Raw genomic sequence first — 12,614 nt, forward strand, 5'->3', positions numbered from 1 at the left:
ACAGGAGGATCCTGCAGGTTCGAAGCCAGCCTCAGCTACTTAGTGAGTCCTTCAGCAACTAAGTGAGACCCTGTTTCCAAATAAAATATAAAAAAATAGGTCTGGGAGTATAGCCCAGAGGTAGAAGGGTTCTATCCCCAGTACCACCACCAAAAAAAAAAAACCTAATGAGGCCCTGTTTGAAAATAAAAAATAGAAAGGGCTGGGAGGTGTTCCTCAGAAGTAAAAAGCTCTCTATTACAAATAAATACACAAACAAACAAACAAATGAATTAGAAGGGAAAGTCTTTTGGATTTATTTTTTCAAGTTGATAGTACATTCATATGTTTTAGAATTCTCTTATGTGTGGTATTTTGGATGGAACCCAGGGGCATTCTACCTTCGAGCTACAACCCCAGCCCGATTTTTACCCTTTATTTTGAAACAGGGTCTCAATGAGTTGCAGAGGGCCTCACTAAGTAGCTGAGGCTGTCCATGAACTGCGATCCACCTGTCTCAGCCTCCCAAGTTCTGGGATTATAAGCATGCGCCACCACGCCCGGCTCATGTGTTTTAGAATCCTAACGGCACAAAAGGGTAATTTTTTTCACCTGGCTTAAAGTTGAAAGAGTATGAAAGCATAGATAGTGGACTCTCGGCCATCAGTGTTGATTTCTTGACTTTCCTACCATGGATATTTTTGCAGCATTCGTTTTTTATTTGAATTAAGATGCACAATGCTTACCATCAGCTTTGTAAGTGTACCCGATTCGTTCTAGATCATCAGAACTCCCCGAAGATCGGCTCTCCAGGGAATCACAAATCATCCAGTGCTTTATCATCGGTCTTACATAGTATCCCATCTGGGAGGAAGCAGAAAAAAATCCCAGCCGCGCTCAAAGAAGTAAGTGTTCCCATTAAACTTGCAATGTGATAGAGGCTCGATGATTCGTATGCAGGTAATATACTGTTTTTCTTTCATGAAGGAAGATGTCATTTCCCATTACTATTAGGATATGAGTTTTAATACTGGTGATGGATACGGCTGATGCCTTACAATCTTGATTGGTTTCTATTATGGCCTGAGTCTCGTAGAAAATGATTTGCTGAAAGCTTTGGGGAACATTTTATAGCAGTGATAAGAATAAAGATAAGTTGGATAAACATGATGAATTTTGGTGCTGGGGATTGAAACCAGGGGCATCCTACCTCTGAGCTAAGTCCCCAGCCCTTTTTATTTTGCAACAGGGTCTTGATGAATTGTTGAGCCCATCCTTGAAACTGTGATCCTCCTGTCTCAGCTTCCCAAGGACTGGAATTACAAGCATGCGCCACCGTGCCCTGCTTATACTTCACAATTTAAACAGTCATGACAGCCGGGCGTGGTGGCGCACGCTTGTAATCCCGGTGCTTGGGAGGCTGAGACAGGAGGATCGCACAGGTTCGAAGCCAGCCTCAGCTACTTAGTGAGGCTCTCAGCAACTTAGTGAGACCCTGTTTCCAATTAAAATATAAAATGGGCCTGGGAGTATAGCCCGGAAGTGGAAAGCCTCTGGGTTCCACAGTTAGCCCTGCTAAAGGCAGAATGCACAGGCATCGTTGATTTCTTGTTCCAGTTCTTCATGGAAGGGTCAGTCAACAAGTGTTAGAGAGTAGATGGCTTTGCTGTTCCGGCCACTCCCATGATTATTTGTTTCTCCATTAGTTCCTCCTTCACTAGTTTTATAACTAGCAGAGTAGGACATTTTCGTTCATTTGTTTGTTGTTTTGAGAGGGGACTTCACTATGTTGCTCAGGCTGATTCTGAATTCTGGGGCTCACGGGCTCCTCCCACTTCAGCCTGGAAGTAGCTGGAGCTCCTGCTGCATACCAGCTCCAGTTCTGAAGAGTTTGTGATTCTCTTGGTTTCATACCATCTTTTATGAAAGTAGAAGCAGACAGCTCTAATAATTTGACCAAAATCACGTTTCTTCTGTAAAATTAAGAGTATATTTGATGGCACACACTTATAATTCCAGTACTTGGGAGGCTGAGACAGGAGGATTATAGAATTGAGGCTAGTCTCAGCAACTATGTGAGGCCCTCAGCAACTGTGTTTAAAAATAAAAAGTAGGACTTGGGGTATAGCTCAGAGGTAGAATGCCGCTGGGTTCAATCTCTCATACCAGAAAAAAGAATATATTTCCAGTTGAAATAATATGGAGTAATTTATAGCCAATCTCATGAAATAGAAAAAAAATTTAAAGTTCTAATTGCCATGTTATATGTGAAACTGGCAAAGCCATTTGAGTTACCACCTCTGAACTGTATCTTCCACACCCCACTTCCTGAATCTCGATCCACATTCATAATTTTGAGGTTGCTGTCGGATGCAGTGTTGCACATCTGTGCACAGGTGGGAGCATCCCTTGAGCCCAGGAGTTTGAGGCCAGCCTGGGTAACATAACAATACCCAATCTCTTAAAAACATAAAAGAAACTGAGCCAGGCGTGGTGGCGCACGCTTGTAATCCCCGCACTTGGGAGACTGAGACAGGAGGATCGCACAGGTTCGAAGCCAGCCTCAGCTACTTAGTGAGACCGTTTCCAAATAAAATGTAAAATAGGTCTGGGAGTATAGTCCAGAGGTAGAAAGCCTCTGGGTTCCACCCCCAGTACCACACACACACACACACACACAAAATTCATTGCCCATTGTATCTATATACCACAACGTACCTGTGCATCCCTTGATGGACATGTGAGTAATTTCCACCTTTGGGCTATTGTGAACAATGCTGCTAAAACCATTCAGTGACAGAATCCCGCATGGATATATGTTTTCATATATCTTAGGTATGTTTTTAAGAGTGGACTTGCTTGGTCATATGGTAGTTCTTTGTATAACTTTTTTTTTTTTTTTTTTTTTTGGTATTGGGGATTGAACCTAGGAGCTATATCCCCAGCACTGTTTTAGTTCTATTTTTTTTTTTTTATTTTGGTGGTACTGGGGTTCCTGGAAGCCCTTCTACCTCCAGGATACACTCCCAGACCTATTTTTTTTATTTGGAAACAGGGTCTCTTAAGCCAGTGAGGCTGGCTCCAAACCAGCGCCATCCTCCTGTCTCCGCCTCCCAAGCGGGGGAATTACAAGCGTGCGGCCACCACACCCGGCTAGTTCTAATTTTAAAACAGGGTCTTGCTGAGTTGCTGAGGTTGGCCTCACACCAGTGATCCTCCTGTCTCAGCCTCCCAAGTACTAGGATTACAGGTGTGTACCACCACACCTGACTAGTAAATTAATTCTAAATAAGGAATACAATATATTTTGAGCAACATTATAACTCTTATATAAATACATAATAGCATCCTGATATAACTACTTTTTAAGCAAAACCTCATTTGAGTGTTAAACATTCTAGTTGTTTTAGGAGATGATATCTGACCATGTTGCCCAGGCTGGCCTCAAACTTCAGGGCTTACATGATCTTCCTGCCTCAGCCTACTAGTAGCTGGGTCTACAGATGTGCACCATATACTCAGCTAGCTGTGTTTGGTTTTGTTTTTTAAAACTACTTGTTACACTTCTTTTTTACTACTAGGAATTAAACTCAAGACATCACACATTGTAGGCAAGTGCTCTACCCCTGAGCTACTTCTCTGGTCCTCTTTAAAAAAAAATTTTTTTTTTATACAGGGTCTTACTAAGTTGCCCTGGTTGACCTCAAACTCACAATCAAACTGCCTCAGCCTCCGAATAGATGAAATTATAGGCATGCACGCTCACGCCTGGCTAACTTCTTTTAGACCAGTAGGGTGCTTATAATTATCTCCGTTAGTAGTAGAATTTTCTATTCACTATTCTGTTAAGTGGAGTTTTTTGTTTGTTTGTTTTTTTGGTACTGGGGATTGAACCCAGCATTTCTCTCCTAGCTACACCCCAACCTCTATTTTGTTTTTATTCTATTTTAATAATTTATTTGTTTGTTCATTTGTTTGTTTGTAGTATTGGGGGGTTGAGCCCAGGGCCATTCTACCTCTGAGCTACACCCCTAACCCTATTTTTAAGGATTTTTTTTTTTTTTTTTTTTGCGGGTCTGGAGATGGAACCCAGGGGCATTTCACCTCCGAGCTGCACTCCCTGCCCTATTTTTTATTCTTTATTTTGAAACCGGGTCTCACTGAGTTGCAGAGGGCCTCACTCACTAAGTAGCTGAGGCTGTCCGTGAACCGCAATCCTCCAGGTCTCAGCCTCCCGAATGCTGGAATTACAAGCGTGCGCCACCACGCCCGGCTGTTTTTTGTTTGTTTGTTTGTTTTGTTTTGTTTTTTGGTGGTACTGGGGATTCAACCTAGGGGCATTCTACCTTCGAGCTACACACCCAGCCCTACTTTTTATTCTTTATTTTGAAACAGGGTCTCACTACGTTGCAGAGGGCCTAAGTAGCTGAGGCTGGCGCGAATCACGAGCTTTCTGTCTCAGCCTCCCAAGTACTGGGATTACAAGCATTTGCCACCACGCCCAGGTATTCTTTATTTTTGCAGCAGGGTTTCAGGAAGTTGTGGAGGGCCTCACTAAATGGCCGAGGCTCGCCATGGACCTGTGGACCTCCTATCTCCGTCTCTCAAGTACCGGGATTACAGACATGGACCACCACACCCGGCTTGTTAAGTGGTTTTTAGGAGTACAAAATTATTTCAGGAAGAAAGCTAAATGTTGAATAATTTCTCCCTAACACTAGCAATAGACAACATAAAGAATCCCCAAATAAAAATGCATCTTTAGAAAAGTATTGTAGGCTTTGGATTATTTTTCTTCTGCCAAATTAGAAAACACAGATGAATCCACAAAGAAACACATGCACAAATGCGTGTGAGCGCAGTAAGACAGGTAAAGTTCTAGAATTTTTTTTTTGTTTTGGCAAGTCTAGGGATGGAACCCAGGGGGTACTTGACCTCCAAGCTACAATCCCTGCCCTAATTTTTATTCTTTATTTTGAAACACGGTCTCACTGAGTTGCAGAGGGCCTCACTAAGTAGCTGAGGCTGTCCGCGAACTGCGATCCTCCTGTCTCAGCCTCCCAAATGCTGGGATTACAAGCGTGCACCACCACGCCCGGCTTCTATTATTATTATATCATTTTTTCAGTATGTAATGATTACAAACAACTGTTTTTATTTAAAAATTGTCTGCAAATCATTAAACTGTGTATGGGGCTTTCTTGTCTAGGTGTCAGCAAACACAGAAGATTCTTCTATGAGTGGCTACTTATACAGGTCAAAGGGCAATAAAAAAGCGTGGAAACACTTCTGGTTTGTCATAAAAAACAAAGTGCTGTATACATATGCTGCAAGTGAGGTAAGATGGGAAATGCCAAGATGAGTAATTTGGGGGTATTTTATTTCTCTATGGTGTGTGTGTGTGTGTGTGTGTGTGTGTGTGTGTGTTGCTGGGGATCGAACCTAGGGCCTCAATTGCTCTGTCACTAAGCTACTCTCCCAGTCCTGTATTGCTTTGCTTTTTAAGCAAGGAGATGGAGTTGCTGAATATATATATGGTACTGGGGGTGGAACCCAGGGGCTTTTCTACCTCCGGTCTATACTCCCAGACCTATTTTTTTAAACTTTATTTAGAAACAGGGTCTCACTAAGTTTCTGAGAGCCTCACTAAGTAGCCGAGGCTGGCTTTGAACCTCTGTGATCCCCTGTCTCAGCCTCCCCAGCGTCGGGATTACAAGCATGCGTCACCACGCCCGGCTGTGTTGCTGTTATTTTTTATGTGTTTGTTTTTGTGATGCTGGTGATTGAACCCAGGGGCATTCTACTTCTGAGCTATACCTCTATTTTGAGACCAGATTCTTGCTAAGTTACTACATGCTAGATTTGAACCCGTGGTTTTCCTGTCTCAGCCTCCCAAGTTCTGAGATTATAGGCATGGGTTACTAGCCCAGCCATTGTTGCTGTTACTTTTAACTTATGTATGTCTGTATGTTTGTATTTATTTATTTTTGTAGTGCTGAGGATTCAACCAAGGGGCATTCTCTGATACACCCCAGATGCTATTATTTATTTATTTATTTATTTATTTATTTATTTATTTATGGTGCTGGAGATTGAACCCAGGGGCATTCTACCTCTGAGCTACACCCCTAGCCCTATTTTATTTTATTTTTTTATTTTTTTTGCTAAATTGCCCAGTGTCTCACGAAGTTGCTGAGGTTAACGTCAAACCTGCAATCCTCCTGTCTCAGTCTCTGAAGCACTGGGATTAGAGCCTCCCAAGTGCCCAGTTGTTGCTGTTATTTTAAAATAAAAAGTGTTTCTCTTGTACCTAGAGAGTTCTTACTCATGTGTGTTGGGAATTTTCCATAATAATAAAATACGTGTCTGGTGTCACAGGATTACTAACCACTGCACTGAAGACAGAGCTTCTTATCCTTTCTGCCAAGCTGTCTTGGGCGGATCCCCCACCCCCACACACACACACACCTGCCTGCCCATACACACATACAAACCTGTCCCCAGACTTTACTGATCAGGCATCAGCATAGACATAAGATAGACTTTTGCGGGGTGACCAACAGTTTTAAACTATTGCTGGAGTTGTTTCCTTTTCTCTTCTCTGGTGCTCCTGTGTTTCAACAGCCTCTAAAAACCTCTAGGGTCCAAGCTGTTCCTTTGTAGGATCTGGGTTAACTCACTTACTTTTCTGAGTTGTATTTTTTCCACCTATAAAAAGAAAGTAATAAGCTGAGCGTAGTGGCGCACACTTATCATCCCAGCATTTGGGAAGCTGAGACAGGAGGATGGAGGTTTGTGGACAGCCTCAGCTACTACTTAGGCCTGTGCAACACAATGGAACTCTGTTTCAAAATAAAGAATAAAAAATAGGGCTGGGGTGTACCTTGGAGATAGAATGCCCCTGGGTTCCCTCCCTGGTACTGCCCCCCCAAAAAATAATAATAATAATAAGGAAAGTAATAGTCACTTCCTTTTCTTGGTCATAGTGAAAATAACGTGAAGATCAAAGCTGGGCGTGATGGTGGCACGCTTGTAATCCCGGCATTTGGGAGGCTGAGACAGGAGGATTGCACAGGTTCACAGCCAGCCTCAGCTACTTAGTGAGGTCCTTTGCAACTCAGTAAGACCCTGTTTCAAAATAAGGAATAAAAAAAATAGGGCTGGGGATGTAGCTCGGAGGTAGAATGTCCCTGGGTTTCATCCCCAATAGCATGAAAGAAAGAAAGAAAGAAAGAAAAAGAAAAAGAAGATCAATCAATACGAGCACATTGGACATTGTTGAATAGGTGGGGAGCTGGTTCTCAATAAATATTGTTGAGCAGATGACAATAAATAAGTCGTTAAAATTATCATTGGTTTCTGTATGCTTATGAGGTTAAATAGAGCTATACAGACCAAGAGTGCTCAGGCCTGAATTGTGTCTCAGTTGAAAGAGCCCTCTCCACTTGTGCTTTCCCATTAGGATGTGGCCGCATTGGAGAGCCAGCCTTTACTAGGATTCACTGTCTCCCAGGTCAAAGATGAGAATTCAGAATCGAGAGTGTTTCAGCTACTTCACAAAAACATGTTATTTTATGTATTCAAAGCGGACGACGCTCAGTCGGCTCAGAAGTAAGTAATACAGACATATTTTCTTTGTATGCATGAGATTCCAAGATGTTATTTTAAATCATCTTGATTTTAAGATCACCTTTTTAAGGTATGGGAGAAGACGACTCAGGACTTACATTGGAGAACCAGATTAGAAAGATTTAACATGTTCTTCGTGCTCTTTAGAATGTGTTAAAACAAAGGAAAGCAAAGGGCGACTGGAATCGTCTTAGGAGGCAGATGGGGAAAGAAAAGAGTGAGTCCTGTCCACAGTGTTTTGTCTGCACGTGATGGCAGGGGAAGCGGCTTGATGCTGCTCTGCTAAAGGAAGGGGAGCAGAGGCATCTGACCTCTCCTTCAGGGAGGGGGAGAGTTTTCCCTTGAAACCTTCCAGGGCTCTGGCAAGTCAGTGATTCAATTGTGTCACGGACCAGCGGGAGTTGAAACAGCTGCTTGCTAACTTACTTCTTTGGGGAAAAGGTCAACCGCATTAAGAGGCTCCATGCTGTTCCCAGTGACTGAGCAGAAAGAAATGGCTCCTTTTAGATGGTGAGAGCTAAAATGGTCCCTTCAAAACTCCAACAAGCATCTCAGTTCATTTATATGTGATGAGGTTGTTTAACAGAGAGATGCATATCTCTGAAATCAAGGTTCCTTCTGAACATAGCCACTCACCTCTTTTGCATTTTTTGCTGTGGCTCACAAAGTACACATTTATGAATGTGCAGCTACTGCACAAAAACACGTTATTTTATGTATTCAAAGCAGACGACGCTTAGTCGGCTCAGAAGTAAGTAATACAGACATATTTTCTTTGTATGCATGAGATTCCAAGATGTTATTTTAAATCACATCTTGGGCCGGGCGTGGTGGCGCACGCTTGTAATCCCCGCGCTTAGGAGGCTGAGACAGGAGGATCGCACAGGTTGGAAGCCAGCCGCGCTGGCTTAAGAGACCCTGTTTCCAAATAAAAAAGTATAAAAGTAGGTCTGGGAGTGTAGTTCAGAGGTAGAAGGGTTTCCAGGAACCCCAGTACCACCAAAAAGAAAAACAAAACAAAACAAAACAAAACAAAACAAAATAAATCACATCTTGGTTTAGTGATGTGATTTAAAATAACATCTTATTTTAAATAAGATTTTTAAAATCTTATTTCAATAATAATAATAATAATAATAATAATAATAAATTGGTTCAGCAAGAGGTGCTCATACTTTCTCAATGATCTTCGCTGTGCTTGAAGATAGAAAGAGAGTGCTTTGAGTAAGCAAACCCGGCATTACTTAACATCGCCAGCATTAGGAATTAGGCATGTTACTGAACACCAGCATTTATAATGTTATACCGTCTAAGGTCCCCCCATCCCCAGGCTCTTTAGGATACTTGAGAGTATATAGCTATTTTTCCAAATAATTTCTTCTGGGTGCTAAAGAATTTATTTATTTATTTATTTATTTATTTATTTATTTATTTTGGTGGTACTGGGGGTGGAACCCAGAGGCTTTCTACTTCCGGGCTATACTCCCAGACCTATTTTTATATTATTTTATTTGGAAACAGGGTCTCACTGAGTTGCTGAGAGCCTCACTAAGTAGCTGAGGCTGGCTTTGAACCTGTGTGATCCTCCTGTCTCAGCCTCCCAAGCGCAGGGATTACAAGCGTGCGCCACCACGCCCGGCTAAAGAATATATTTAAATTTTGTTACTTTACTATTTTTTTCTATAAAAATTACTTGGACAAAAGAGTAATCACTTTAGAATATCTCAGGTTATCTTTCTCATAATTTTCATCTGTATTTGTCACAAAACTGATACAAATTACTGCTGTTCAATATACATGATCTTTTGCTTATACCGTTAGGTTGACAACACAGAAATGCCATCAAGACGGATTTAAATGTAATTGGATGAGAAAATCAGCTTGCTTATAATTTAGAGTTGATCCAGGCTAAATTATAAGTTTCTCTTTGAAGTGATCAATAACATATGGGTTGCTTTTTTTGTATGTGACAGAATATTAAAATGTGTCAAGTTTTAGCCGGGCGTGGTGGCGCACGCTTGTAATCCCCGCGCTTGGGAGGCGGAGACAGGAGGATCGCACAGGTTCGAAGCCAGATGCGCTGGCTTAGGAGACCCTGTTTCCAAATAAAAATATAAAAAAATAAGTCTGGGAGTGTAGCCCGGAGGTAGAAGGGTTTCCAGGAACCCCAGTACCACCAAAAAAAAAAAAAAAAAAAAAAAAGTGAGTGTCAGTTTTAGTGGGAAATTGTGGGGCTTTATAAATATTATGGTTTTATCTATTGGCAATTTGTATACCAAATTTAAATTTTTGAAATTTCTGTCCTTGAAATTTGAGCTGACTCAGCTACGCAGTACTGTTTTTAATTAAGTTGAGTGATTTCAGGATTGGGATGTACCTCAGTAGCAGAGTGAGTCCACGGAGCCAATCCCCTGTACCACCAAAGAACTCTTACATATGAAACGACCCCTTTCTCATACCTCACAGAAGTAAGAGACACACTTGGCTGACCACATTTTGGACCAGATTACCAAATAAAGGACATCTCCAAGTGTGCAAGAATTTCAGTTCGCTATAAGAAAAATCTTAATTATGCTGTTAGGGTAATCTAGTCCACCAGCCCAGCTATTACCTCTGTTGTGTTCACTTATATCAGGTGACTGGATTTTACGAATCTAACAGATTTTTCTTATCAATAGGTGGATAGAAGCATTTCAGGAAGGCACGGTATTGTAGCAGTAGTGGTTTCAACTCTTCTGTTGTTCCTCTGAAGCAGAATTTCATCAGAATGGAGTAAAAGTAATTAAAAAATTAAACATACTGCCAAGACAAATCCAGCCAAACTCTGCGTCAGATTCAAGGAATTATTTTGTTTAGGCATAAGGGGTATTGTTAAAGTCTGTGTGTTTTTGTGTATGTTATTTATTAAGATTGTGCTGTTTCCTTAGTGGTCAGAATTATTTCTGAGATTCACACTGAATTTTAGAGTACCATTTCTTCAGAGACCAGGAGACATAAGACTGTCTCCAGTGCTAGCTCTCTGTGATGGTCTTTACTGTTTACTCTGCTTCACTTTGTGACGTTTTCAGCGGTGGGGAATCTCGTAAGTCAACAACCATCTATCAAGGAGTAAATCTTCATGCGGTCCTTGGCTTAGAAATTGTGATTATCCTAAAACTGCTGACAAGAAAATGCACGTCTTTGAATTAATAAACATAGATGAATATTTGCATCTTTCAATGGAAAAACACATGGCCAGCTTCTACCTCAGTAACTGTGAAATGAAATTCCAGTAAAATGTCTAAAGTATTTCTACTTTATGTATCTCTTCTGGCATGAGTTAATATTAGATCATCAAAGAATTGTAACAAAGGGAAAGAAACCTGAATTTTAAAAAACTGTGAGTAGGAATGAGGATGTTATCATTTGCAGAGGGACACGAGGGATCAACTCTGGGCATTTCAAGAAGTCCAATCTTTTTGTAAAAGCTACCAGTTTATCCCCACAAAAGAAAACACAGTTCTAAGCCTCCTAGAGTGGCACATTCCTATAATCTCAGTAGTTGGGAGGCTGAGACAGGAAGATTGCGGGTTTGAGCCCGTCTCAGCAACTTAGTAAGGCCTTCAGCAACTTAGTGAGCTCCTGTTTCAAAGGAAACAGTAAAATGGGGCTGAGGGTGTAGCTCAGGCTCAGAGGTAGAATGCCTTTGAGTTCAATCCCTAGAAGCAAAAAAAAAAAAAAAAAAAAAAAAGATTAAAGCTACCAGTTCAACATGAACAAAAATGGATTAATTAGCAAAATGCATTATGGAACATGTATCACGTTTCCTATATCTCCTGTTATTAAAAATGTTCTGAGCCCAAGTCAGTAGTGGTATTTATATCTAAGGAATGTTGTATTTCTTATAATATTCTGCCTTAAAAATGAACTGGAATTACGGTATCAGGAAAGCACAAATTCTAAGCCAGTATTAACTGAAATTAAGTAGTATTCTTTTTTGAAAGGCTTTTATACCACTTTGTGATATGTCCTACTTGGTAAAAAAAAAAAAAAAATCCCCTTCTTTAACTGCCATTGTACCTCATTAGGAAAGATTTATGCTCATAATTCTTGGATACTTTCATATGCACCACCTGTGCTTACAATTGTCAATCAGCCAAAGAAAAATGAAATTAACACTATGATTGTCATTCCTGCTGTTTATAACATACATTTTGTGGACTGAGTTTAAATTATAAACTATCTTAAAATTAAGGTTATTGCTGGGCATGGTGGTGCACACTTGTAATCCCGCACTTGGGAGGTGGAAACAGGAGGATTGCACAGGTTCGAAGCCAGCCTCGCTGGCTTAAGAGAGCCTGTTTCCAAATAAAGGTATAAAATAGGTCTGGAAGTGTAGCCCGGAGATAGAAGGGTTTCCAGGAATCCCAGTACCACCAAAAAACAAAAAAGAAAAAATTAAGGTTATCCATAAAATGCCATTAAAGGGCATAAGAATTTCTCTTTCTTCTTCTTTAGAAAGAATTTCCTAACTTAGTGCGATACTAGTAGTCAGGAGAATTATATCCTGAAGGCCTTTATGAGAGGACTTTTAGAAATGCTGTCTTCATGCAGTCTAGACGTAAAGTTAGCCGCTGTCATTTTTCTTCTGGCCATTGCTTTCTATGGCATCATTTTAAGCCCTACAGGGCCTTACACTCAACCCTAACATGCTGCCCTCTCGAGTCCTTTTGTCACAGCAGGTAGATGGATATTTCTTTGCAGCTCACTAACCTTAGGATAAATAAGCCTTCCTTCCACCTTAAAGTTTGGGTGGCTTTTAGTGTAATCTCTTTGGAGGCCAAGGTAATACCTAAGAAGTATTTCCTTCCAATGCATTGTCTGGCATTTAGTAAGAAGTTATTTAGGGGCTCTTCTCCTTTGAGTTCTCAGCCTCAGAGATTTGGCTTAAGCCTCAGGATCTAAAAAATATAAGCTAGGCTAGTCTGTCTTCCAGCACCTGGCTGAATCAACAGCCAGTTCTAAAT

General features: G+C 41.0%; 1 protein-coding gene across 1 annotated transcript in view; it reads left to right on the forward strand.

The window, feature by feature from the left end:
- The window catches only part of FGD6 (FYVE, RhoGEF and PH domain containing 6), a gene marked incomplete at both ends in the record, with an annotated part of 122,759 nt that extends 112,436 nt beyond the window's left edge, over positions 1–10,323 (forward strand). Inside the window, 4 exons of the mRNA XM_080704818.1 lie at positions 760–884; positions 5,189–5,317; positions 7,442–7,590; positions 10,287–10,323. Coding sequence (XP_080560944.1) covers positions 760–884; positions 5,189–5,317; positions 7,442–7,590; positions 10,287–10,323 — 440 coding nt within the window. The remainder of the gene's footprint in view (positions 1–759; positions 885–5,188; positions 5,318–7,441; positions 7,591–10,286) is intronic.
- Between the last annotated feature and the right edge of the window lie 2,291 nt (positions 10,324–12,614).

The sequence above is a fragment of the Muscardinus avellanarius genome (assembly GCF_963383645.1).
Source record: "Muscardinus avellanarius genome assembly, chromosome: 11".
NCBI classification, from domain to species: domain Eukaryota; kingdom Metazoa; phylum Chordata; class Mammalia; order Rodentia; family Gliridae; genus Muscardinus; species Muscardinus avellanarius.